A 23563-nucleotide genomic window follows, 5' to 3' on the forward strand; every position below is an offset into this window, starting at 1 on the left:
AAAAAAATTATAAAGTAACAGAGAATGTAGTAAGAAGTGAATGTGTTAATACATTTTGGAAATTCAGGAAGACCTTTGACCTGATGACAAAAGGGTTCGTAAGGTACATAAGCAATGTACAACAGCCTGATACTTTCTTCTCCATTTCCTTAGAGCCTTGGCAGTTTTTTGTGTGAGTGGGTAATTTATTAGGAGCCTTAAGACCTTTTTGAATTTAAAGGAAAAAAACCCTGCTTGATTTTTAATCCAGTTTCATTTTTTAACTTCTGATTTTTACAATTTGCTGTTTTTTAAGTTAATGTAAGAAGTTTAGGAAGTTTAATTTCTTCTTTTGATGACCTAATAAGCTTCCTTTAGGAAGGCAATGACAGTTATATAACTTCCTCTTTACTTTTGCTCCTCAGAGCTAAGTTTTCTGTGCAATTGCTATTAGCTTTTCATTCACAATTATTTATTATTTTGTTTTTTTCTCCTTATTTTCTGGTTTTGATACAGAATTAATGGTTTAAGTGTTTTAACTCACCAACCTCAAACATATACTTTAGTAACTATAAAGCTGTCAGCAGCCTTTCTTAGGGGATTTATGTTTGGTATATATAAACAGTGGTTTATGGAGCATGAGGGTCCTGTCTTAGAACATAAGGTAGATGGTTATAAGTGGAGGAAGGTTAGGGTTTGGGGAGTATTTGTTTGGCAAGCTGGGCTGGAGTGGAAATGAGAGGATCTCTTCCTTTTCCAAATGAGAGAGCTGGAGAAAGAAGAAACTACCTTTGCTTGAGGAGCTGCACAAGGGCTCTGAATATTCCCTGTAGGCTCGATATCTACAAACTGCACCACTGCTCTGGATTCAGAGCAGTAGCATTTCTAGTTTGAGTTTAGATCTGGCAGCACATGGCATTTGAGAGTCTTCATATTTTGGAGACCCAGCAGGAAGTGGTAGATGACATGGACTCTGATGATGCTGTTTCTACAGAGACCATCTGTGGACAACTTTCAGATTTACACTTTTTATAAACTCTGAGAATACGATAGTTCTTTTTTTCAAAACCTCTTCTAGATTTTTTTTCCAGATGTTTCTTTAATTAGCAGATGAGATAAACAAATGACCATTGGATTCATATAAACTCAACCAACCATATTTTTAGTATGTGGACTGCACAGCCTTTTTTGGTCACATTGAGTCTTGTTTAAATTTTTTAGTCTCTTCGTTTATTAAGTTCCTTCTTTTTAGATTGTTGTACTTGCTTCAGCAAGAAACCTCAAGCACAGAGCTGAAAACTGAATGTGCAGTGGTGTTGGGAAGTCTTGCTATGGGTACTGAAAACAATGTCAAGTCTCTACTGGACTGCCATATTATCCCTGCCTTATTGCAAGGTACGTAGGGAAGCCATTTTTGCTCAAGTAAGGTTAAGAATCAGTTTGCAGTGCTTTAAATACTGGTTGAAAGGATTAGTCCTAAATCTCATTTCTGTTAATAGGACTACTGTCCCCAGACCTGAAGTTTATTGAAGCTTGCCTCCGATGCCTGCGTACCATCTTCACCAGTCCTGTCACTCCAGAGGAGCTACTGTATACAGTGAGTTTTAGATGTATTTGAAACATTAGTTACATTTCACTAACAGCCTACTCCTAATTTGCTTAGCATCTTCAGACTCATCATAACTGTGTTATGTAAAAAAGTCTCAGTTGGTCATGGTGGCTCACACCAGTAATCCCAGTGCTTTGGGAGGCTGAGGTGGGAGGATTGCTTGAGGCCAGGAGTTCAAGATCAACCAGAGTGACATAACAAGACTCCATCTCTTTTTTTTTTTTTTTTTTTTTTGAGTTGGAGTCTTGCTCTGTCACCCAGGCTAGAGTGCAGTGGCGCAATCTCGGCTCACTGCAACCTTCACCCCGCCAGGTTTAAGCATTTCTCTGCCTCAGCCTCTGGAGTAGCTTGGATTACAGGCGCATGCCACCACACCCGGCTAATTTTTTGTATTTTTAGGAGAGACGGGGTTTCACCATCTTGGCCAGGCTGGTCTTGAACTCCTGACCTTGTGATCCACCCGCCTTGGCCTCCCAAAGTGCTGGGATTACAGGTGTGAGCCACTGCACCCGACAACAAGACTCCATCTCTACAAGAAAAAGATAAAAATAAATTAGCCTGGTGCAATGGCGCATGCCTGTAGTCCTAGCTCATGAGACTGCAGTGGAAGGATTGCTTGAGCCTAGGAGTTTGAGGTTATAGTAAGCTGTGATGGTGCCCCTGCACCTCAGCCTAGGTGACAGAATGAGATCCTCTCACTAAAAATAAAAAATGATAAAAGTCTCCGCTGGGTACAGTGGCTCACGCCTGTAATCCTAGCAGTTTGGGAGTTCAAGGTGGATATATCACCTGAGGCCAGGAGTTCGAGACCAGCCTGGCCAACATGGTGAAACTCCCATTTCTATTAAAACTACAGAAATTAACCGGGCACGGTGGCACATACCTGCAACGCCAGCTACTCGGGAGGCTGAGCCATGAAAATCACTTGAACCCAGGAGGAGACGTTGCAGTGATCTGAGATCACACCACCCTACTCCAGCCTGGGCGACAGGGCAGACTGTCTGCTTTTAGAGACTGTCTCTAAATAAGTACATAAATAAAGTCTAAAAAGGTATTTGAGTTCTTGCTTATTTCCAAATATCAGATGCTCTCAGCTTTGTAAGAAAGTGAAAGATAGTCTCAGACTTTGAGGAATTTACAAGCTATTTTTAAAAAGACCCATTTTTATCTCTCTATATGTAGAACTTAAGTTTATTTTACACTAGATGAATGATAGGGAGTTCAGCTGACTTTCGGTTGAAATCCAGCAGAGTAGGCTTTGCAGAGAAGCTAGAATTTAATCTGGGTTTTGAATAATGGATAAGACTTAGAGAAGTGGAGAGGAAGGCATGAGGCACCGTGCTCAGCCCAAATTCATTTCTTCTGGCTTTTTTTTTTTTTTTGGAGATGGTGTCTCTCTCACCCAGGCTGGAGTGCAGTGGAGGAATCTCGGCCCTGCAACCTCCGCCTCCTGAGTTCAAGCAATTCTCCTGCCTCAGCCTCCCGAGCTACTCAGCTGGGCCTACAGGCATGTGCCACCACGCCCAGCTGATTTTTGTGATTTTAGTAGAGATGGGGTTTCACCATGTTGGCCAGGATGGTCTGGATCTCCTGACCTCATGATCTGCCCACCTCGGCCTCCCAAAGTGCTGGGATTACAGGCGTGTGAGCCACTGCGCCCGGCCTCTTCTAGCTATTTTTCAATATACGATAGATTATTGTAAATTGCAGTCACTTTACATGGGGCTTTCTTACTGACAATTAGGCCAATATTTTTAAACACTCTTATTCACAGTTCACAGCAAGAAGCATATTTTCCATTGCCTCACTATACATGTCAGTTTGTGTATGTGTGTGTATATATGTGTTTGTATGTATGTGTATGTGAAAGAATCCTGAGACAAGTTTCGTGACATAGTTCCACAGATGTAATGCCCTCTGGTTTCTATGCTATCATTTTTCATTCTTTAAAAAAATGGTGGTTGTGATTATCTGAGCTAACACAACGAATCATATTGTCAAATTGTACACACAGGAGTCAGAGATCTTATCCAGAATCAGGCTTTATAAATATTTCAAGACTATAAGTAATCAAGAGGAATAGGCAAAGCAAGCATGGAGAGGAGACATGTCACATGGCTCCCTAGTCTGTCCTTCCTACATCAGACACATACTCCTCTGGCACTTAATGATACATAAGGTGATCAGTAGGTGAGATTTATGGGTCACCTCACACAGTAGGGAGCACCTAAATTATGAAACATTTTATTTTCTTTTATTTATTTTTAAGATGGAGTCTTGGTCTGTTGCCCAGCCTGGAGTGCAGTGGCTTGATCTCGACTCACTGCAACCTCCACCTCCCAGGTTTAAGCAATTCTCCTGCCTTAGCCTCCCAAGTAGCTGGGATTACAGGTGTGCACCACCATGACCGGCTAATTTTTTTTGTATTTTTAGTAGAGACGAGGTTTCACCATATTGGCCAGGCTGGTTTCGAACTCCTGACCTCGTGATCCGCCCGCCTCGGCCTCCCAAAGTGTTAGGATTACAGGCGTGAGCCACTGCGCCCAGCCTAACATCTTTATTTTATACCTCATGGTTTTGTGTGACATTCTTCAGGGAGTCATGCCTCATAAATCTATAGAGTGTTTACTGTAGTCGTTCTCAGACTTGAAGTTGCACTAGAATTATGTGGGGGGCTTGTTAAACAGGGTTTGCTAGACCCCACCTCCAGTTTATGATCCAGTGAGTCTTGGGTTTTGCATTTGTAACAAATTTGCAAGTAACTCAGATGCTGCTGGTCTCAAAGTACTTTCTTTGAGAACTGCTGGTTTACTATAAACATCCTGCTCAAAGGATCCCATAGAGGGGTTAGTTAATATCAGTTTATTTTCCTGTAGTTCATATTGTAATGTTTGCAAAGAGAGTAAGCCAGTCATCTGTCTTTTTTACCCTGGAAGTTTCTCACCTACCTTCAATCCCATAATAAGGGGAGAAGTTGATCCTGGCCAACTATTTAAACTCCTTCCACCTTACTCTCTAAACTGATTGATGACCTACTAATGGATCCTGGTGCACCATTTGGAAAATTCTGATCTATGCCAGCTGTTTTACATGAGAAAATTGAGACCCCTGGAGGTTAAATTTAGAGTATCTAAATTATGAAAGATTTCAATTTTGTGCCTCAGCTATTTTATGCCTCCGATATTTTATGTCTCAGAGACAGTGGAGAATTTGTGAAGAGTTGAATTGGGGAAGAACTAGTACAGTGTTTCAGTGTAATTAACTGACTTCCATGAGTTGGAGTGTGTAGAGGCCAGCTGTTTAAAAAGCTGTTTGAGCAACTCAGGCAGTAGAATAGAGATGGGGTAGGTAGTCCAGTAAAAAGACAGCAGGATTTCTAGTTTGAAATCGTGTTTATCAGATGGGTGATTTTGGGCAAATTTCGTATTTAATAATTGTTATTTGCCTTAATCATCTGTAATCTGCAGATATATAGACACAATTGACAGAAAGGTGCAGATGGGAAGAAATGGGATGGGGGCTTTTGTAACTGAGGGAAAGTGAGGAATGTGAGAACATTAGAGAAAAGGAAGGAGGTGGAAATAGCTTTAGGAGCCCAATAGAGGCTTTTTAATCTACCTATTTGCCTTTTCTATCTTAGCTGCTACCTGCTTCACTATCCTTTGCCAGTGAAACCCCATTTCCCCTTCCCCCACTTGACATTTTCCTTTTCTTTCTGCACACTTAGTATCTGGCTTTCTTTGAAGTTTTCTAAGTTTTCCATTTTGTTTTTAAACTACTTGTGTAAACACAAAGGGTTATACTAACAAACAGGGGGAAGAGATTCTACTTGCAGGGAATCAGCAGCCTTCTGTTTTCCTACTTGGCTTTTACATATCTTGGGCATTCTTTTTTTTCCCAAGGAAAATCCCAAATCTTATTCCTCCCAACAAGGGTGTTCTTTTAAGTTTTTTTCTTTGTCCTCTGTTGTCTCTGGTGAGGATCCTCAAAGTATGGTCTGTGGACCAGTGGCATCAGCCTCGTTTGGAAGCTGACTCAGGATCCTACCCCAAACCTACAGTATCAGAGTCTGTACATTAAGTACATCTCCTGGGAATTTGCAAGCACATTTCTTCTTGAGAAGCATAGCTTTTGTGATGTCATTGACTGGGAAGCTTGAGCTAAGTCTCCTTTTTTATCTGTGGTTCCAGCCAAATACCTTTCAACTTTTAACTCCTTCTGCTTTCTTTTGTTGTTTGTGTTTGTTTTTGTTTTTTTGAGACAGAGTCTTGCTCTTGTCTGTCATCCAGGCTGGAGTGCAGTGGCGTAATCTCACTGCAACCTCCGCCTCTCCGATTCAAGTGATTCTTGTGTCTCAGCCTCCCAAGTAGCTGGGATTACAGGCATGCGCCATGATGGCTGGCTAATTTTTGTATTTTTAGTAGGGACGGGGTTTCGCCATGTTGGCCAGGCTGGTCCCAAACTCCTTACCTCAGGAGATCTGCCCGCCTTGGCCTCCCAAAGTGCTGGGATTACAGGCATGAGCCACCGCTCCTGGCCTGCATTCTAAATAAAAGGAAATTCTTGGAGAGACTTGCAGCAGAGTGGGTTGATTATTTTCTCTTTTTCTGTGCTATTACATAGGTTGTTAAGTGTCAGCAATAGGCAGAGAGTGGGCTGTACCTGAGAAGCTGCCAGTCATATAAATTGTCTCGTCTTGTACAGATTGAAAATAGCTAACTACAGTCTTTATGAGAGATTGTTAGTATTTACTGGTGCTTAACATCTCGGAGATCAAAATTTTCAAATTTTATTTTTATACAATAATTCTTCCTTATAAACTATTTACTAGTGCATAACGTACTAGTTACCTCACATTTTGGTTTCAGAACTGATTTCTGTCACTTCTTATTGAAATGATTTTATCATGAGGATGTAGGCAATTTTTGAGAGAGTTATTGAGAATTTCCTGTTCTCATATTTTGCTACCAGGGATGAATATTGAAGCCTCTTTCTTTGTCATTGGCCTAGACAGTTTTCATGGCCTCATTGCTTTTGTTTTGCACTGTGCCTTAAGGAGACTTGATTGACTGTCATTAAGATAAGAGATTTGACTACCTTCTTGTGGAAATATTTTATATTTTATCAAATGTACTCATGGTGCCTGAGTTTCTTGTTGCTGTGTTCTCCTTCCCTAGGATGCCACAGTGATACCACACCTCATGGCACTGCTTAGCAGGTCCCGCTATACCCAGGAGTACATCTGTCAGATCTTCTCACACTGCTGTAAAGTAAGAACCAGAATAAATGTTATCTATAATGTAAAATCTTATTATGCCTTTAAGAGATGTACCTTCTTTGTGTACCCTGCCAGAGGTAATCATACATATATAAGTAGACCTGTGTGTGTGCGTGTATATATATATATATATATATATATATATATATATATATATATATATATATGTATATATAAAATATATATATATTTAAAACACAAATGACAGCATACCATACATACTGTTCTGCACCTTAACATTTTTCACTTGACATATCTCTAAGGCTATTCCATATCAGTATATAAGGACCTCTCCCTCATTCTTTTTTTTTTTTTTTTAACAGTGCATAGTATTTTAGTGTATAGATTTATTTGTCCAGTCCTCTATTGTGGAGCATTTAGTTTGTTTCCAGTCTTATGCTATTACAAAACAGTGCTGCAAAAAATACCTTGTATATGAGGCATTTTATAAGAAATAAAATTTTGGGGTCAAAGAATATATGTATTTGTAATTTTACCACATTTTTAAATAAAGATTATACCACTTTATACTACCAGCAATGTGTGATCATGACTGTTTCCCCTCACCCTTGTTCCCTATTACTGGAAACTGGTTTAAGTGATCTCATATAAGGAGAAAGGAGAGAGATTGTTCTCATTGTTGAGTAAAGTTTCTCTTTCTTTTCTATGAAGTGCCATTTAGTTTGCTTTGTAGATTATATGTTGAATGTATCATTTTTGATAACCATGGGTGATTACTTGAGATCTTTCTTAATTTTTACACATTTTCTAACTTCTAACCAAATAATTCTGATGATATTGTATCATTTATAATACATCCTATCATTTATAATACAAGTCGCAAGTAATGAGCTTTGGGAACTATAGGAAAGAAGGGATAAGAGAACACCTGGAAGACACAGGTCTATGCTGTTTTAGAACAGCCTTCCAAATAAATGAAACCTAAATCACCCAGTTTTAGGAAGAGTTTCTACGTTGTAATTTAGACATCTAAACCCCCTTCCAAACAAACCCTAGCTGATTATCACAATCTATTCAGTACTATTTAAGATTTTTGTGAAAAAGTTTTGAAGTTTCTCTTCTTGGATTATGTTGACAAAGTGTGGGCCAACTCATAGGAGCAGAGATATCAAACAATGCCTTATAATCTTTTGAGGTGGGGAAAGAAAGGCTTTAAGAAAATGACAGTTTTGTTGCAACTCACTTGCTTAAAATGAGCTCAATCCATCAAGGGCTAGAATTTTCCAACAACAAAATGACATCTTATAGCCAGCCTGGCAAGTTGAGGAAGATGCTCCAGAACTGTATGCCTCATTAAGAATTTTTCAGGGGCTGGGTGCAGTGGCTCACACCTGTAATCTCAGCACTTTGAGAGGCCGAGGCAGGTGGTTCTCTTGAGCCCAGGAGTTTGAGACCAGTCTGGGCAACATGGCAAAACCCCATCTCTACAAAAAATACAAAAGAATTAGCCAGGCATGGTGGCGTGTGCCTGTAGTCCCAGCTACCCCAGAGACTGAGGTGGGAAGATCGATTGAGCACAGGTGGTTTGAGGCTGCAGTGAACCAGTCATTGCACCACTGTACTTCAGCCTGAGTCACAGAACGAGACCCTGTCTCAAAAAAAATAAATAAAATTCTATTACTGAGTGTTCAACAGAGCACAGCGTCTACTAGTCATAAGCACAGTAATCCCAAAAGGCTACTGAAAATTGGACCTGGAGGAATAACTACATGTTAAATTATTTTAAGCTATGAGAAGTTTGAATAATTCCATTCCTGAAGTTACCTAAATAGCTTTCAGGATTACTCATCAGAAACTCTTCAACATAGGGATTGCTCATCTGAAACTTCTCAATGCTGTTTTAGCTGAAATTATAGAGTACCATTAAATCACTATTTTTTTGCTGGAGAGAAACTTAAACTGAGGATAATAATTTAACAGCCAGCCTCATACCACTGACAGAATGGAAGGTGTTATCAGAGAAAGTCACCTTTACTCACCTTTTAATTGGGTAAGTTAGCATTTGCCACTATAATTAAATAACCGCATTTAAATATTCTGAGACATAGCTAGGCTTCAAGAAACAGTATAGCATTTATAAATCCAGTGACGTTAGTAAAAGCCTAAAATACAATATTAACAACTTTACCGATATACTGACAACATGTATCTTTGAGAACAACTGATCCAATGGTCCATGTATTGTCATTAAATATAAAACCCTTTTATTTTCATGTTGTTCTTTTTTTTGCATATAAGTAAAAAATAAGATTTATAATAGAATTTTAAGACTCATAGGGACTCACATTAAGCTAAGGTTAAATGACAAAACTTAAAATTACTAATTTGCTTTGACTGGTATCAATATTAAATAAATTTACATACTTTGGGGGAGGGAAAAAGGGAGAGCTCACTAAAGCATTTGTGTTGCAATATAATCATAATTATATTTTTGAAATTTTCTGATTTATTGAGCAGAAAACACTCACTAGAAATAGTATTCGTTGAAATTCTAACTTCTAAACTGTTGCTATTTCTTAAGTATTTACTCAGATTTCTGAGCCTATTTTTTGGAGTTTAAGACCATGAGAGCTAGGCCAGGTGTGGTGGCTCATGCCCATAATCTCAGCACTTTGGGAGGCTGAGAGGATCCCTTGAGCGAGAGGATCCCAAGCGAGAGGATCCCTTGAGCTCAGAAGTTCAAGACCAGCCTGGGCAACGTAGTGAGACCCCCATCTCTGGGGGGGGGAAAAAAAAAAAGACCATGAGGACTTAGGTGCTTCCCACCCAGTGGATGCTGCCTCACTAACCACCAGGTTCCTGCAGGTTGATTTGGAGAAGGATGAACGAGAGACAGATAAGTCTCAAATGACAGATCCTCCTCACTAGTTGGTTCAGCCACTAATTCTTTCCTTGCAATTGCCTTTTTTTTTTTTTTTCTTGAGATGGAGTCTCGCTCTTTCTTCCAGGCTAGAGTGTAGTGGCGCAATCTCGGCTCCCTGCAACCTCCGTCTCCTGGGTCCAAACGATTCTCCTGCCACAGCCTCCTGAGTAGCTGGGATTACAGGTGTGCACCACAATACCTGGCTAATTTTCATATTTTTTTTAAAGTAGAGATGGGGTTTCACCATGTTGGCCAGGCTGGTCTCGAACTCCTGACCTCAAGCCATCTGCCTGCCCCGGCTTCCCAAAGTGCTGGGATTACAGACATGAGCCACTGCGTCTAGCCCCTTACAACTGCTTTTACACAGTTTTGTGTACAACCTCAGAGAGGAGGAAGAACTTCTTTTGTAACAAGTATTTGCTGCCATCTTTGAGGCAAAGAATTTGACGGAAAAAAGTAAGGTATCTTGTCAGCACCAGGGAACAATTATATATAGAGAGAATTGCAGTGTGCTTGATCTTTTCCCCATCCATTGTAAATATAACTTAGAAAGGATATGCCATAAATTATTCAGATCTTAGAAAAAAAGTTACAAGTACATGGGTATACGCTGAAATGATGTTAGTAAAAGACGGGAAACAATCTAAGTGTCTAACTATAGGGTACTAGTTAAAGTTGAGAACATTCATATAATAGAGTAAGGCCAACAGATAAATGAGAAAACTCTTTTTGTGCTGATATGGATGATCTCTGAGATAAATTGTAAAGGAAGAAAAGGTTTAGAGCAGTGTATATAGTATTCTACCATTTGTATTAAAATGGGGGAAGAATATATTTACGTATCTGCTGTATAAAATGTCTTGAAACATATAATCTATTAGGTCACCTTAAGGCAGGAGAACAGATTGGCTGCAGATAGAGGTGGAAAAACAATGAGGTGCAAGAGGCTGAGGCAGCACCCTGCCTACTTCGCTTTTGCTAAGCTCTGCCAATGTCTAAACTGGGTTGTCAAAATTGATAAGGAACTTAAAAAGCCTTAGTGTGATGACATAAGCTGAGGCTAATTTTGGCTTATCTTCATGATTTAGTAACTAGGTAAGAAAAAAGGGTCGAATCCTTACGAGACCCCTGTTTTCTTTGGCTCCCCTACTTCAGTCTTCACCACTGTGTTTATAAGCCAAGGACTCCTTTGTTTCAAATGAGACAAATGCACGTGAAGTGTTTAGAGCAGTGCCTGGCACTGGTATCCAGTATCCAGTAAGTAGTACCTGTACTTATAACTGCAGATGATGCATGGTTGAGGTGGGAGGAAAGGGAGCACACTTAAAACCAATGCCCTGAGAATGTCAGTATTTTCAGTTATGACAAAAACAGGTTTGCACCATTCTGGATGGATATGTAACAATAACTATATCACACCATTTTACTCTGGGAATTTATCCTCATAACCTCAGGATCTGTACTGAGATGCAGCTTCAAATAATGTTCAACAAAACACTGCTTATAGCAGTAAAACATTAGAAACTACCTAAAATATACAATGGGGGTTTGTATGAGCAAACTATGGAATACTGTATTGTGATTAAAAATAAGAAACTCAAAGTTAGAAAATGTATGGAAAAAGAGAGAAATTGCTGAGTTTTTTACAGATTCTTTTAATAATACATAAAATATTTGGGGATTGTTACCTATAAAGTAGAATATGATGGTCATGCTATTCAGAAGTACGAATGCTAATTTCCCCACTTCAAATGATGGGTGTTTTGGCTCAAGAAAGAACGAGCATCTTCACGACAGTTGTTACTTGCTTAAATAATGGGTTGGAGAAATTGGTTTGAGAGCACTTGCTGGACCAATAACTGGTTTCTTTTGGTGAGCCCAGACCGATAGTCAACCTTTGTGATATTTTTCTCTTCTGAGTGATGTTAAGCGTGAAATATCATCCCTGTGTTGGCTTTAGCTGATTTTTCATGAATTGATTGGATAAGGTTGGACATAAAATGAATGAATAAGAATTATGGCAAATTTGAAGCTTTGCATTAATTTTAGCTTCTGTCACTTTGAAGCTCTTTAGTACATTGATTAGTAGAAAACAGAATTGATGAAAAAAAACCTTCATTTTCCTATCTCTTTACCTTCCTACTCTTTTAAGAACCAATACTTTTTTGTTTTTGTTTTTGTTTTTTTTTTTTGAGACGGAGTCTCGCTCTGTTGCCCAGGCTACGGTGCAGTGGTACGATCTTGGCTCACTGCAGCCTCTGCCTCCGCCTCCCGGGTTCAAGCAATTCTCCTGCCTCAGCCTCCGGAGTAGCTGGGGCTACAGGCATGCGCCACCAAACCTAGCTAATTTTTGTATTTTTAGTAGAGACGGGATTTCACCATGTTGACCAGGATGGTCTTGATCTCCCAACCTCCTGATTCATCCCCGGCAGCCTCCCAGAGTGCTGGGATTACAGGTGTGAGCCACTGCGCCTGGCTGAACCAATACTTTTAAAAAGAAAAATGAGATAGAAATATGGAAACCAAAACACGTTGTTGTTCATTTCCCAGTTATGGAGTGTTGTGTTTCCCACTATAGCATTATTCAGACCTCCCTGATGTGTTAAGGTAGGTTAGTTTGTGGTCCAGTTCCTTTTACAATTCATTTTTAGAGTTCCCCTGACTAGCTCATCAGTTCTAAGTTGTAACAATGACTCTGCCACTGTTTCCTGTGGGCATAGGGCAATAATGTGCACATGAAATGCAGAATTCATCGTGGCTCTATTGCTGTGGTGGCGTTCTATTTAATAATTGCAGAGGACTTGGGCGTTCTATTTAATAATTGCAGAGGACTTGTGCCATCATAGCTTCTGGGCCCATTTCTATATTTCTAGGAGGTAAAGAGGCAGCGTTTCTAGAACTGGAATGAGTTAAGATATGGTAGCCCTTTGCAGGACTAAACACAGTGTTTGTGCTGCTTTTTGAGGTTTGAGTTTATTTAAGCAAAGAGTAACAGGATTCTATACTGTAGTGAATGTGGTTTTCTACATTTAAGTAAATGTGGTTTTATTGGAATGAGTCATTACTCTTCTAAATATATTGTTGTATTCTCTTTTCTTACAGGGGCCAGATCATCAAACAATTTTATTTAACCACGGTGCAGTTCAGAATATTGCTCACCTACTAACCTCACTGTCCTACAAAGTAAGATGTTAAAAATTGTGGCCAGATTTGTATACCTTGTTTGTGATTTCTAGAAACAGACCCACATATTTTTATTGTTTCTTTGATAATTGTGATCAAAAGTAGTATTTTATCAGTAAAATGTTATAGGGCATCATTTTAGCTATAGAATGCTCTTTAAAAAAAAAAAAAAGCTGCCCTTGCATCTCTTTTTTAGGATACAGTTGTACCATGAGTTCTTATTGATTTGCACCCATTAAATTTAAAATCTTTTTTGGATAGCTACCAGTGTCATGATGCCTTGAAGTATAGAAGCATTGGCTTTCTATATCAAGAAGGAACTGAATTTCATATTTGAGACCTTTATTTAACCACAGTGTCTCAGACTTAGCATATTCCTGCATATACATCAGCATTTAAAATGTGTTATGTTTTGTATTTTTAGTTAAAAAGTAAAGAGTTTCCAGACTTAACTAATTACGTTTTCTTTTATATATGAAAGCAAGCAGTGTCATATTACCAGGTGTTGAGTTAAAACCTTGGCCATTCATTGTTGTCCATCTACAAGTTGTAGCAGATATTGGCATGTAGTCTTTAATTGTGTAACATTAGAGTTGGGTATTGCAGGAGTTACTTGCAGAACAGGGAAGCAGTCACTTTTGTCTTCTATCCTCTTGCAGTGACTCCATTCTGTCCTTTTAGTCCTTTTTTTTTTTTTTTTTTTTTTTTTGAGACAGAGTCTCGCTCTGTTGCCCAGGCTGAAGTGCAGTTGCATGATCTTGGCTCACTGCAAGCTCCGCCTCCCACGTTCACGCCATTCTCGTGCCTCAGCCTCCCGAGTAGCTGGGACTACAGGCACCTGCCACCACCCCTGGCTAATTTTTTCTATATTTTAGTAGAGACAGGGTTTCACCGTGTTAGCCAGGATGGTCTCGATCTCCTGACCTTGTGATCCGCCTGCCTTGGCCTCCCAAAGTGCTGGGATTACAGGCGTGAGCCACCGTGTCCGGCCTGTCCTTTTAGTCTTTAAATTTATTTCAGGTAGGGCCTACTAATGTGTATGTTTTCCCTACCTCAGCTATCTAGTTTAGTCTTGGTAAAGAGCTCATAAGGATAGGAATGGAGAGTGGAACTAACTTCAAACTAGCCAGAGGCAGGGGAAATAAATATATACTGAAAGGTACCTCCTCTTTCCTGTGCCATGCAAAGGCTAAACCAGTCAGCACTTGCACATCAAGAAACAGTTTTTTGGGAGGCTGTTTATTGTTCCTTTACTTCATCTCCTCTAGCTTCATTAATTCCCCCAGCTCTTCCTCCATTTCTCCTATCTTTTCTGCACTAGACTTCCTTATTTACTATAATGATTTGAAAAACCTACAGGTTGTGGAAAGGGGACTAGTCTGGTAACATTACTCTTCTGCCAGGGTTTGCTGTATTACCAAAGTGCCATTAATGTATTCTAGGTTCCTCCTGTGGGCACATGCTAGTGCTGCAGAGCATTGCCCAAGTGAGGGGCAGGGCTTCTTCATACCCCAGCTACCTATCCTGTGAGTGCTTGTCAACCTCAGGTTCCACATTAAAACATCATGTGTAGACTCAGACTTAGAAGTGAGGATTAGATTGGATTAGAATGGAAAGAATTAAAAAAAAAACAGATCTCTTAGGAGCTTCTGGAAATTGTAAAGCATATTATATATGGTTAAGAGATTGGGCCCTTGGTATTATCCCAAACCAGTAACCTAGTTTTGAGGAATAGTAGCACAATTCATGGGTGTTTTAAAAGTTAGTGCTTCTTAAATTTTATTGTAACATTGTTTCCTCTCCTTCTGTTCCCTGTCTCCGATCCATACATAAAAGTATTCTATTTTTTTATTTGCTTTGAAAGCCACTTGGTAATTAATTGTTACTAAGTTCTCTTTGTCTTACCAACTGTATTTTGTATAGTGTTCTTTTAACTTTGATTAGGGATTTATCTAGTTAAATTGCTACTTCCTCATTTTTTTCTATTCAAAATTAGTTCTAACTTTTATAGTTAATTTTAACTTACTGTACTCTTCAGCTGTACAGGTGTTATTGTGATTTCTTTGAGGCCTGTTAGTATTTTAAGCAGATTTACATAATTTTTTAGAAGAGTTTAGATTCTGAGACATTAAAATTTGCATTTGCAAAATTAAAATAAATACATTTTTTGTTTGTTCATTTATTTTTACAGGTTCGAATGCAAGCACTGAAATGTTTCTCAGTTTTAGCTTTTGAAAACCCCCAGGTATCGATGACCCTGGTAAATGGTAGGCTGGAGCTTTCAGTGGCACCTACATGATTTAATTGATGAACTTTTTAGATTTAAAGAATTTCCTTAATCATTGTTGTTTGTTTTATTTCTAGTTTTGGTTGATGGAGAATTGTTACCACAGATTTTTGTGAAGATGTTACAGAGGGATAAGCCTATTGAGATGCAGCTCACATCAGCAAAATGGTAAAAGTCAGGACAATGTGGGAAGAAAGACAGTGCTTTATCAATATCTTAGAGTATTTTTGGACAACCAAATTTGCTTGCTTCCAATCCCCATTTTATTTTGAGATTTTGAAATTTGAAAGTCAGGAGTCCATCCCACATTTTCTTAAATGGATGTAAGTTTTTTATACTCAGCTTATTACTAGTAATATGCAGAACAGGAACTCTTGTATAACATCTGAGACTGTCTTCAGAAAATTACTTTATTACATCCTCAAACTACTGTTCTTCCGCTTCAGTTGAAATAATACTGAATTAGATTAGATTTAACCAACATATACTATGCTAAGTATTAGCCAGGGAAATACAAAGATATAGAAATATGGAATGAGAATTAGTTGAAGTTGATAACCAAGGGATGATTTCAGAGAACGTGGCTTCCTCATCTTTTAAGGAAAAAAAAAAACACAAAATCTTCAAAAGTTGTGATGGTTTAGAAGATATTTATGCAAAGGTTTTTTTTTTTTTTTGAGACGGAGTCTCACTCTGTCACCTAGGCTGGAGTGCAGTGGCACTATCTCGGCTCACTGCAACCTCCGCCTCCCAGGTTCAAGCAATTCTCCTGCCTCAGCCTCCTGAGTAACTGGCATTACAGGCACATGCCACCACGCCTGGCTAATTTTTGTATTTTTAGTAGAGACGGGTTTCACCATGTTGGTCAGGCTGATCTCAAACTCCTGACCTCGTGATCCACCTGCCTCGGCCTCCCAAAGTGCTGGGATTACAGGCATGAGCTACTGCGCCCAGCTGCAGAGTTTTTATTAGCACAATTTCTGGCTCATGTAAGCATTCAGTGCATGTTCTGTAATTATCAATACATGAATGGATGTGTTGAGCACTTGTGTAGGGTTCTGTGCTAAGTTTAATCTTAGTATTTAAGCTGTGGTTCTAACATTTTGGTGAGAATTTGGCATTTTCAATGAATTACTCATGTATCGTGAATTGTTTGGTTTTTGTTTGGTTGTATTATTTTTTGCTTTTTGTCTTTAAAACTGAGCATTTGCCTCTGTCAGTAAGGTAATGTTCTCAAGTAAATGGTTTCAGAAAAACAATATGGTAACAAGCCTCAAGATAATAACAACTACAAATATTTCAGCCGTCTACAATATAAGTAAAATGATTTTACCTATTTGTTTATAACTTTCGGTAGAAGCCAACATGAGATGTTTTAATTTTTTTCCCCCATCTTGCTAAAGGAATGTAATCAAAAAGGAAATTCATTAATTTAAATTTCTGAAGCGCTTAATGTTCAGCGCCTGCCTGGGGAATAAAAATTAATTATATTCTTATTCAAAGGCAGCTTATAATTGTTTTTCAGTAGAACCAAATTATTGACTCGTTCCCAAAGCCCCTGCTGTTAACCTCTGAATAGTTCATTTCTGATGGATAGCTGTGTTACAAGTTAAATGCCTCTTCTGTGATACTTCTACTGCATTTGGAGTTAGAATATTCCAACTTCATTTAAACTGAGATAATGTGTTAATCTTATGTTTCATTTTGAACATTTTTCCCTTTTTATTATGGAAAATTCTGAAGTTTAAAGAATACAATATGTGCCCAGCACCTAGCCTCAAAATGTGTCCATCATTAGGTTATTTATTTTTAAAACTATTTGGTAGGTTTTTGTTTCGTTTTGTTTTTTTAAATATCTGGCATACCATCTGTATTTGTCAGTTAGTTTTCTTTGACTGTTAAATTGACTGAACCTCCGAAAAGCGAATTGTCAAAATCTTCACTCTCAAGATAAGTGATATTATTTGGTTTTCGATTTTTTAGTAAAATCTTAAAGGCAAATAATTATTCATTTAAAGCTTTAAACTCCAAGCAAAAACTTATTTTCTGCTGTCTTATTCCAGTTTAACTTACATGTGTAGAGCTGGAGCAATTCGGACAGATGATAACTGTATTGTATTAAAGGTAAGCTAATTAATTATCTTTAAAATGTGAAAATTATCCAGTTATGTGTTAAATATCAGTATTGATATTCATATTTCATTTTACACATTTATCATTATGATATATGTGCATGGCATAGAATAATATTGAAAGACCATGCTTTCTTTTCAGTGGATGTCATATAGTTTTTAAAAATTGATTTTAGATGTGTTTCAAAAGTCAACGTGAAATAATTATTTCATTGTCACAGCCTTTCATTTTATGGTAATTACGAGGATGTGGAAATTGTAAGTGTACAATTCAGGTGAAATAGAAAATATATTTCGTTCTTGATTGTCATTAAATTTGTATTACAGTTTTAGAGGCAGACGATTTGCCACTTTTGCAGAAAAAGACTTTATATCATTCTCATAGCTGATAATCAAAAGGCATAATGAAAGAGAATAAGTAGATAACACATGAAAACAAGCATTGTCATTGTGATATGTCATATACAACTTGAATTTAGAAAAACCTGGAGAAAAGACCAGCCCTAAAAGTCCTAAAACCTGGATTCTGGTTTTAGCACTCCCACCTCTGACTGTACATCCTTTATTCTTTTGATGCCTCGGACTCCAGATTATGAAAATTGAAGCAATAATTCCTGCTTATCTATGCACAGGGTTATTGTGAGGATAACAATATATTAAATACATTAAAATGTCTTATTAACTATAAAAAATTAAGTATAAGTAAATTGATGATGTGTCATTTTATAAATATGAGATCTCACATTATCATTGTTCAAAAGGTGATCCCAAGGATAAAAGAGCACAAAGAAGACTAATATTTGCTTTGGTCTTTGGGGAAGAGAATTAATTTAATGAGATCTGAACACTCCCTAAGTAAACAACTCTTCATAGAGTGCCACGGACTTCCATAGCATTTATCTTGATTTATTTACTTCTCTAACCTTCCTCTTTTTCTGCATTGGTAAAATGTTAGTAGTATATTCTTCACGTAGTAGTCATGAGCATTAGATTAAATAATTCATGAATTTATGGTATCAATAAATATTAGTAACTAGTAATGTTAGGGAAAAAAGAATAGGGCCTTACCCTTGGAAACCTAGGGTTGAATTGTAAAGCTTCTACTAGCCTAATAGGAAATTAGTAGTGAACGATGAAGTGCTAAGCTCTGTGGTAAAAGATATAATAGGAACTTATTATATATAAAAGAGCAAAGCACAGTTGCCTGCAGTATTTGAGGAAGACTTTCTATAATGATAACATTTCAATTTGTACTTCCACATTGTCCTTTCAAGTGGATCCGTCAGGCTTAGAAATAGTAAATGTCGTTCGAGACCAGCCTGGCCAACCTGGTGAATCCCCATCTCTACTAAAAATAAAAAATTAGCCAGGAGTGGTGGTGGGCGCCTGTAATTCCAGCTACTCAGAAGGCTGAGGCAGGAGAATTGCTTGAATCCAGGAGGCAGAGGTTGCAGTGAGCCGAGATCGCGCCATTGCACTCCAGCCTGGGCGACAGAGCGAGACTCCGTCTCAAAAAAAAAGAAAAAGAAATAATAAATGTCTAATATTTTTATTGAGAACCTAATGTAGATAAGTTACCAAACCATTGCCAAGATTTTTGAGGGACCTCAGAAGTAAAATTGGACTCATGGATACCACTGCTAATTCCAGCAAGTTACTGGGAAAACCTAGCAACTGTGATACATTTCAGTTGCATTATAGTAGAACTGGTGGAATCTGAGTAATGGTAAGATCACTGCAGTTTTAAAGCTGTATTTTCTTTTGGCAACTGTAGATATGACTCCCCAAACCAAAAAATAAATGATATTACTCACTAATGAAGAGATAGCATACTTTTCCTAAGGCAAAATCATTCCTGATTAAACTGCTGGGTCTTTTTTAGGTAAATAAATAGATAGATGGGGCAGAACCATCAGACATGGTTTGTTAGGGATTCTTAAATGTCTTTTACAAAGTTGTACAGTAAAACTTGTCTTATCGGTCCCAAAAGCCTAATTAGAATTTGTATTAATATACTTTGACGTACGAATAGAGTTTAGTGTGCCAGTACAAATTATTAATGTGTACTGAATTTTGCTTGTTTTTGCATTTTAAAAAAATCTTTTGTTCTCTGGAAGTCAGTAAAGGAAATATTTGATCATAAACATTACTCCTGATAAAAGCTATTGAGTTGATTCCAGTCACTATATGCTTAAGCTTTTACCTTTACCAAAAAGCAAATAATTAATCTCACTACCTTTCAGACATTACCTTGTTTGGTTCGAATGTGCAGTAAGGAGAGATTACTAGAGGAGAGAGTTGAAGGAGCTGAGACACTTGCCTATCTGATTGAACCAGATGTTGAGCTACAGAGAATCGCTAGCATAACTGATCACCTCATTGCCATGCTTGCTGATTATTTCAAGTATCCCAGCTCAGTGAGTGCCATCACTGATATTAAAAGGGTATGTTATTTTCCTCTTTTAGCAGCTCAAGGGAGATTTTTCTAAAGTTTTTCTTATTGTTCACAGTTTTGAACCAATTGATAACTACAGCTTAAAGCCCTTTTAAATAAAGGATCTTTTATCTTTGGTAACATAGATAATATTGCTTTGTGAATTTTTGAATCCAAGTTGTTTAATGTTTATTGTCAGAAAGTTTTTACTGAGCAGATAAGCAATAAAGAAAATTGCATCCTAACTCCCCAACTAAACCTCAAAAGTAGTGGATTCTCCAAGCTGGGTATTGACATAACTGTATAATCTTATTCTTGGTCATGGAATCATCTCTGTTGTTACATTCTCATTCTTTAGGTCAGGAGTAATCTTTTTGTTACAGGAGACTAAGTTGTCCCATGTTACTTTCCACCACAGTCTATTTTGTTACCTTTCCCTATCTTCTCTTTTTTCCAGTTTCATACTGTGCTTTGGGCCTGCTAGTGACAGCTAAAGCATCATTTAATCTTGAATTTGGGACCAAAAAGGCCAAATTGTGCTTTTTCTGAAAACCTAAGTTCCTTAGAATAGATCGGTATTTATTTTGACTTGTTGCATCTCAGCCTGTTTGCCCTATCCATTTCTTTAAGCATAGGATATGAACATTCTGTAAGAGAAAGTTTATTCAAGGAGGTCATGGTAGAGAGAACATTGCCTCTTAATTAGTAGCCAGTACTGTTTCATGAATGTAACTGTATTTTTCATGCCAGTGGTTCCAATGGTAACTATTCTCCTTTTGACCTCTCCCTCATGCTTTTGAGTTTCAAAAAACCTCATTTGGTAGGCAGTTGTTCATTTGGCATTTAACTTTGAAAATAAAGCAAACTATTAAGGGTATATCTTTACTCTGTCTTAAGAAGGGCCTAAAATAACCTTCACTGGTATTTGTATTAGTAATGTACTCTACTCTCTGGGTATTAAACTTATGTGTCTGCTCTTCTTTCAGTAGTGGTGTTTTTCCAGTAGAAGTGATGGGTTACATACATTTAACCAGTTGCCTTGTCTGTTTTCCTTCCGGTCATTTTTTCACACTGACACTGTATCTTACCAATACAAAGATACATGAGCAACCCTTAGCTACTGCCTCATGAACGCCCTGAGTTGACCACCCCAGGAAGGCAAATAAAATGTTTTGATGGCCATGAGAGTAAGGAAACAATTTTAAGAACATGTAGCCTATGCATATGCAAATCATTTAACTAGTACGTAGATTATCCCTTCTGTTAGTTTCCATTTCATTTCCATCAGAGTAAAACTGTAACAACAATAATCCTTAAAAATGACATCCTAATACCAAACTTGAGTAATAGTTTGTTTTGTCATCTTTATTTTTGATGATGGATTATCCAAAGGTTTCTGACCCGATAAGTATAGACACTAGACCCGTAAAGAGAAATCTTCACATGTTAATAAATTTGTGATTTCCATGATATGTTAGTTCAAGTCAGTATTATATCTTAATTTATGACTAGAATGTAGTTAAGACTTTAAGAGTAGATACTTTTAGAACTTATCAAAGTGAGTATTCTGTATTGGGAAGTTCTTCCTATAATCCATCAGTGTCTGCTTTGAACAGAAGTTTTGGAACTATTAAGAATTGCCTTCAGAGCCACCCCAAATTATATATATATGTAACATATATATATTGTCTTTTGCTTTCTGTGGAATTTTTTGTTACCTACGTTATATTACCCAACTGAATTTCTCCATCTTCACACACAGTCAGTGACAACTAAAAGTCTCATCACTGATCAAGCTATACCACTGTCAGTGTTTTCTAGCTAATAATACCAGTTAGCTCTTCAGGAAGTTTCAAAAGAGGGTCACAGAATGTTATGAACAACACCTACATCATTGGATGAGTGAACCTTTCCAAAGTAACTTCTTTGGGAAAAGTGGTATTCATTTGGATGATTACATTAAGGCTTTTAGTTACGAGGTTATTTATATTATTGATAGACTTTGTATAGTTACTTGGTCATAGTCAGTCATTGAAAGTATCCTGAAAATATGCTTCTGTTTTATTTTTACAGTAGTTTGGTGATCAAGTTTATAGAAGAGTTGATAATTAGTTATGCATGTTTAAAGATACCATTAATTGCTTCATGCTGATAATTTTGATAATGTTCTTGAAAAAACCCATACCCAACATAAATCTCAGATAACTGTAATAGATAATAATGGTTACCATGGTATACGGTTTGTTAAGCATTTTCACAGTGGGTTCTCTGTTTCTAAAAGCTTTTTATTTTATTTATTTTTATTTATTTATTTATTTTTGAGATGTAGTCTCACTCTGTTGCCCAGGCTGGAGTGCAGTGGCGTGATCTCGGCTCACTACAACCTCTGCCTCCTGGGTTCACACCATTCTCCCGCCTCAGCCTCCCAAGTAGCTGGGACTGCAGGCGCCTGCCACCACGCCCAGCTCATTTTTTTGTATTTTTAGTAGAGACAGGGTTTTATTGTGTTAGCCAGGATGGTCTAGATCTCCTGACCTCGTGATCCATCCGCCTCGGCCTCCCAAAGTGCTGGGATTACAGGCGTGAGCCACCGCGCCCGGCCTCTAAAAGCTTTTTAAATGCCAAAATTAGGCCAGCACTACTCTTAATGTTTCAGAAAATTAAGGGAACCCTCCTAAAGACATTGTTGCGATTTCATTCAGGTTATCAGCGGTAGTCTGGGGCTGGAGAAGTCCAGGTGTGCCATCTTTTGAAGGAGAACATTTCAAAGAGCTGCTGCAAGCAAGCATTAGTGCCAGTAAAGCTACCATTTAGGAACACTGAATTTTTCGGAGTCAGAGATTCACAATGGTTTTTCATATATCAGTGTCAAATGTAGTGTTCACTTTTAAATGGAAGCATATTGTGTGCATTTTAGGTCACATTGATACAAACACTGCAAAGTCTCAGTGCTGTGTGAACAGAATCCAAAAATAACTGGGAAATGTAGTTAATGACTGGGAAATTCACTAAAATCTAAAAGTTGTTAACTTTTTTTTTCTTCAACTCAGTTAATGTTATTGAAAGTTGGATTTATGGACTGAGTTGGAACATATCCTTTTTTTCCCCATAGCTTGATCATGATTTAAAACATGCTCACGAACTCCGCCAGGCTGCATTCAAGCTCTATGCCTCTCTTGGAGCAAATGATGAAGACATCCGGAAGAAGGTGAGTCTGGGAGAGGGGCGTCCCCCAGTCCTGACAGCCAGCAGGCAGGGAGTGACGTCAACCTGAAAGTCGTGGTGAAGAGCACTAACAGTGACTGTTTGAATATAATAAAGCAGAGTGACTAAAGGCATAATTGAAGAATGAATGGGACCCGGATTTGGGGGGTTGTTTGTTTGTTTTTAGAACATAGAGTGGCATGGCCGTGCTGGAATGACAAATAACTGGCGTGCTTTTTTTTTGTGTCATTAATATGGATTATTATGTTGCACATTTTTGCATGTGTTCTGATAAAAATCAATTCTAGCACTGTGAAGCTTCAGACACCTTGAAAGTCCTAACATTAGAATTGTAAATGTTATTTATGGAAATACCTTCCAATGCTATTGAGAAATTCAAATCTCTATTGTATATTGTTCTTTGATATGTGGCTTAGTTTTATGTTTTGATTTTTTTTGCTACTGTGCAAGTTTAATGTGAATAAAATCTTTGTGGAATGATGATTTTATGTTTAGTGAGTGGTCATCTGAATTTTCCAGCTCCCCAGAAAATGTATGCACTGGTATAGCACC

General features: G+C 37.9%; 1 protein-coding gene across 7 annotated transcripts in view; it reads left to right on the forward strand.

Moving 5' to 3' along the window:
• The window catches only part of ARMC8 (armadillo repeat containing 8), a 110923-nt gene that overhangs the window by 34758 nt on the left and 52602 nt on the right, over positions 1 to 23563 (forward strand). For 6 of the 7 annotated variants that reach the window (XM_019024061.4, XM_031009290.3, XM_055383417.2 and 3 more), the window contains 9 exons: positions 1232 to 1374; positions 1479 to 1576; positions 6766 to 6858; positions 12853 to 12933; positions 15125 to 15200; positions 15298 to 15388; positions 17284 to 17344; positions 19596 to 19796; positions 22899 to 22994. In XM_019024061.4, the coding sequence (XP_018879606.1) occupies positions 1232 to 1374; positions 1479 to 1576; positions 6766 to 6858; positions 12853 to 12933; positions 15125 to 15200; positions 15298 to 15388; positions 17284 to 17344; positions 19596 to 19796; positions 22899 to 22994 (940 nt within the window). The remainder of the gene's footprint in view (positions 1 to 1231; positions 1375 to 1478; positions 1577 to 6765; positions 6859 to 12852; positions 12934 to 15124; positions 15201 to 15297; positions 15389 to 17283; positions 17345 to 19595; positions 19797 to 22898; positions 22995 to 23563) is intronic. The other variant, XM_031009291.3, reaches the window with a different exon arrangement.

The sequence above is a fragment of the Gorilla gorilla genome, chromosome 2 (assembly GCF_029281585.2).
Source record: "Gorilla gorilla gorilla isolate KB3781 chromosome 2, NHGRI_mGorGor1-v2.1_pri, whole genome shotgun sequence".
NCBI classification, from domain to species: Eukaryota; Metazoa; Chordata; class Mammalia; order Primates; family Hominidae; genus Gorilla; species Gorilla gorilla.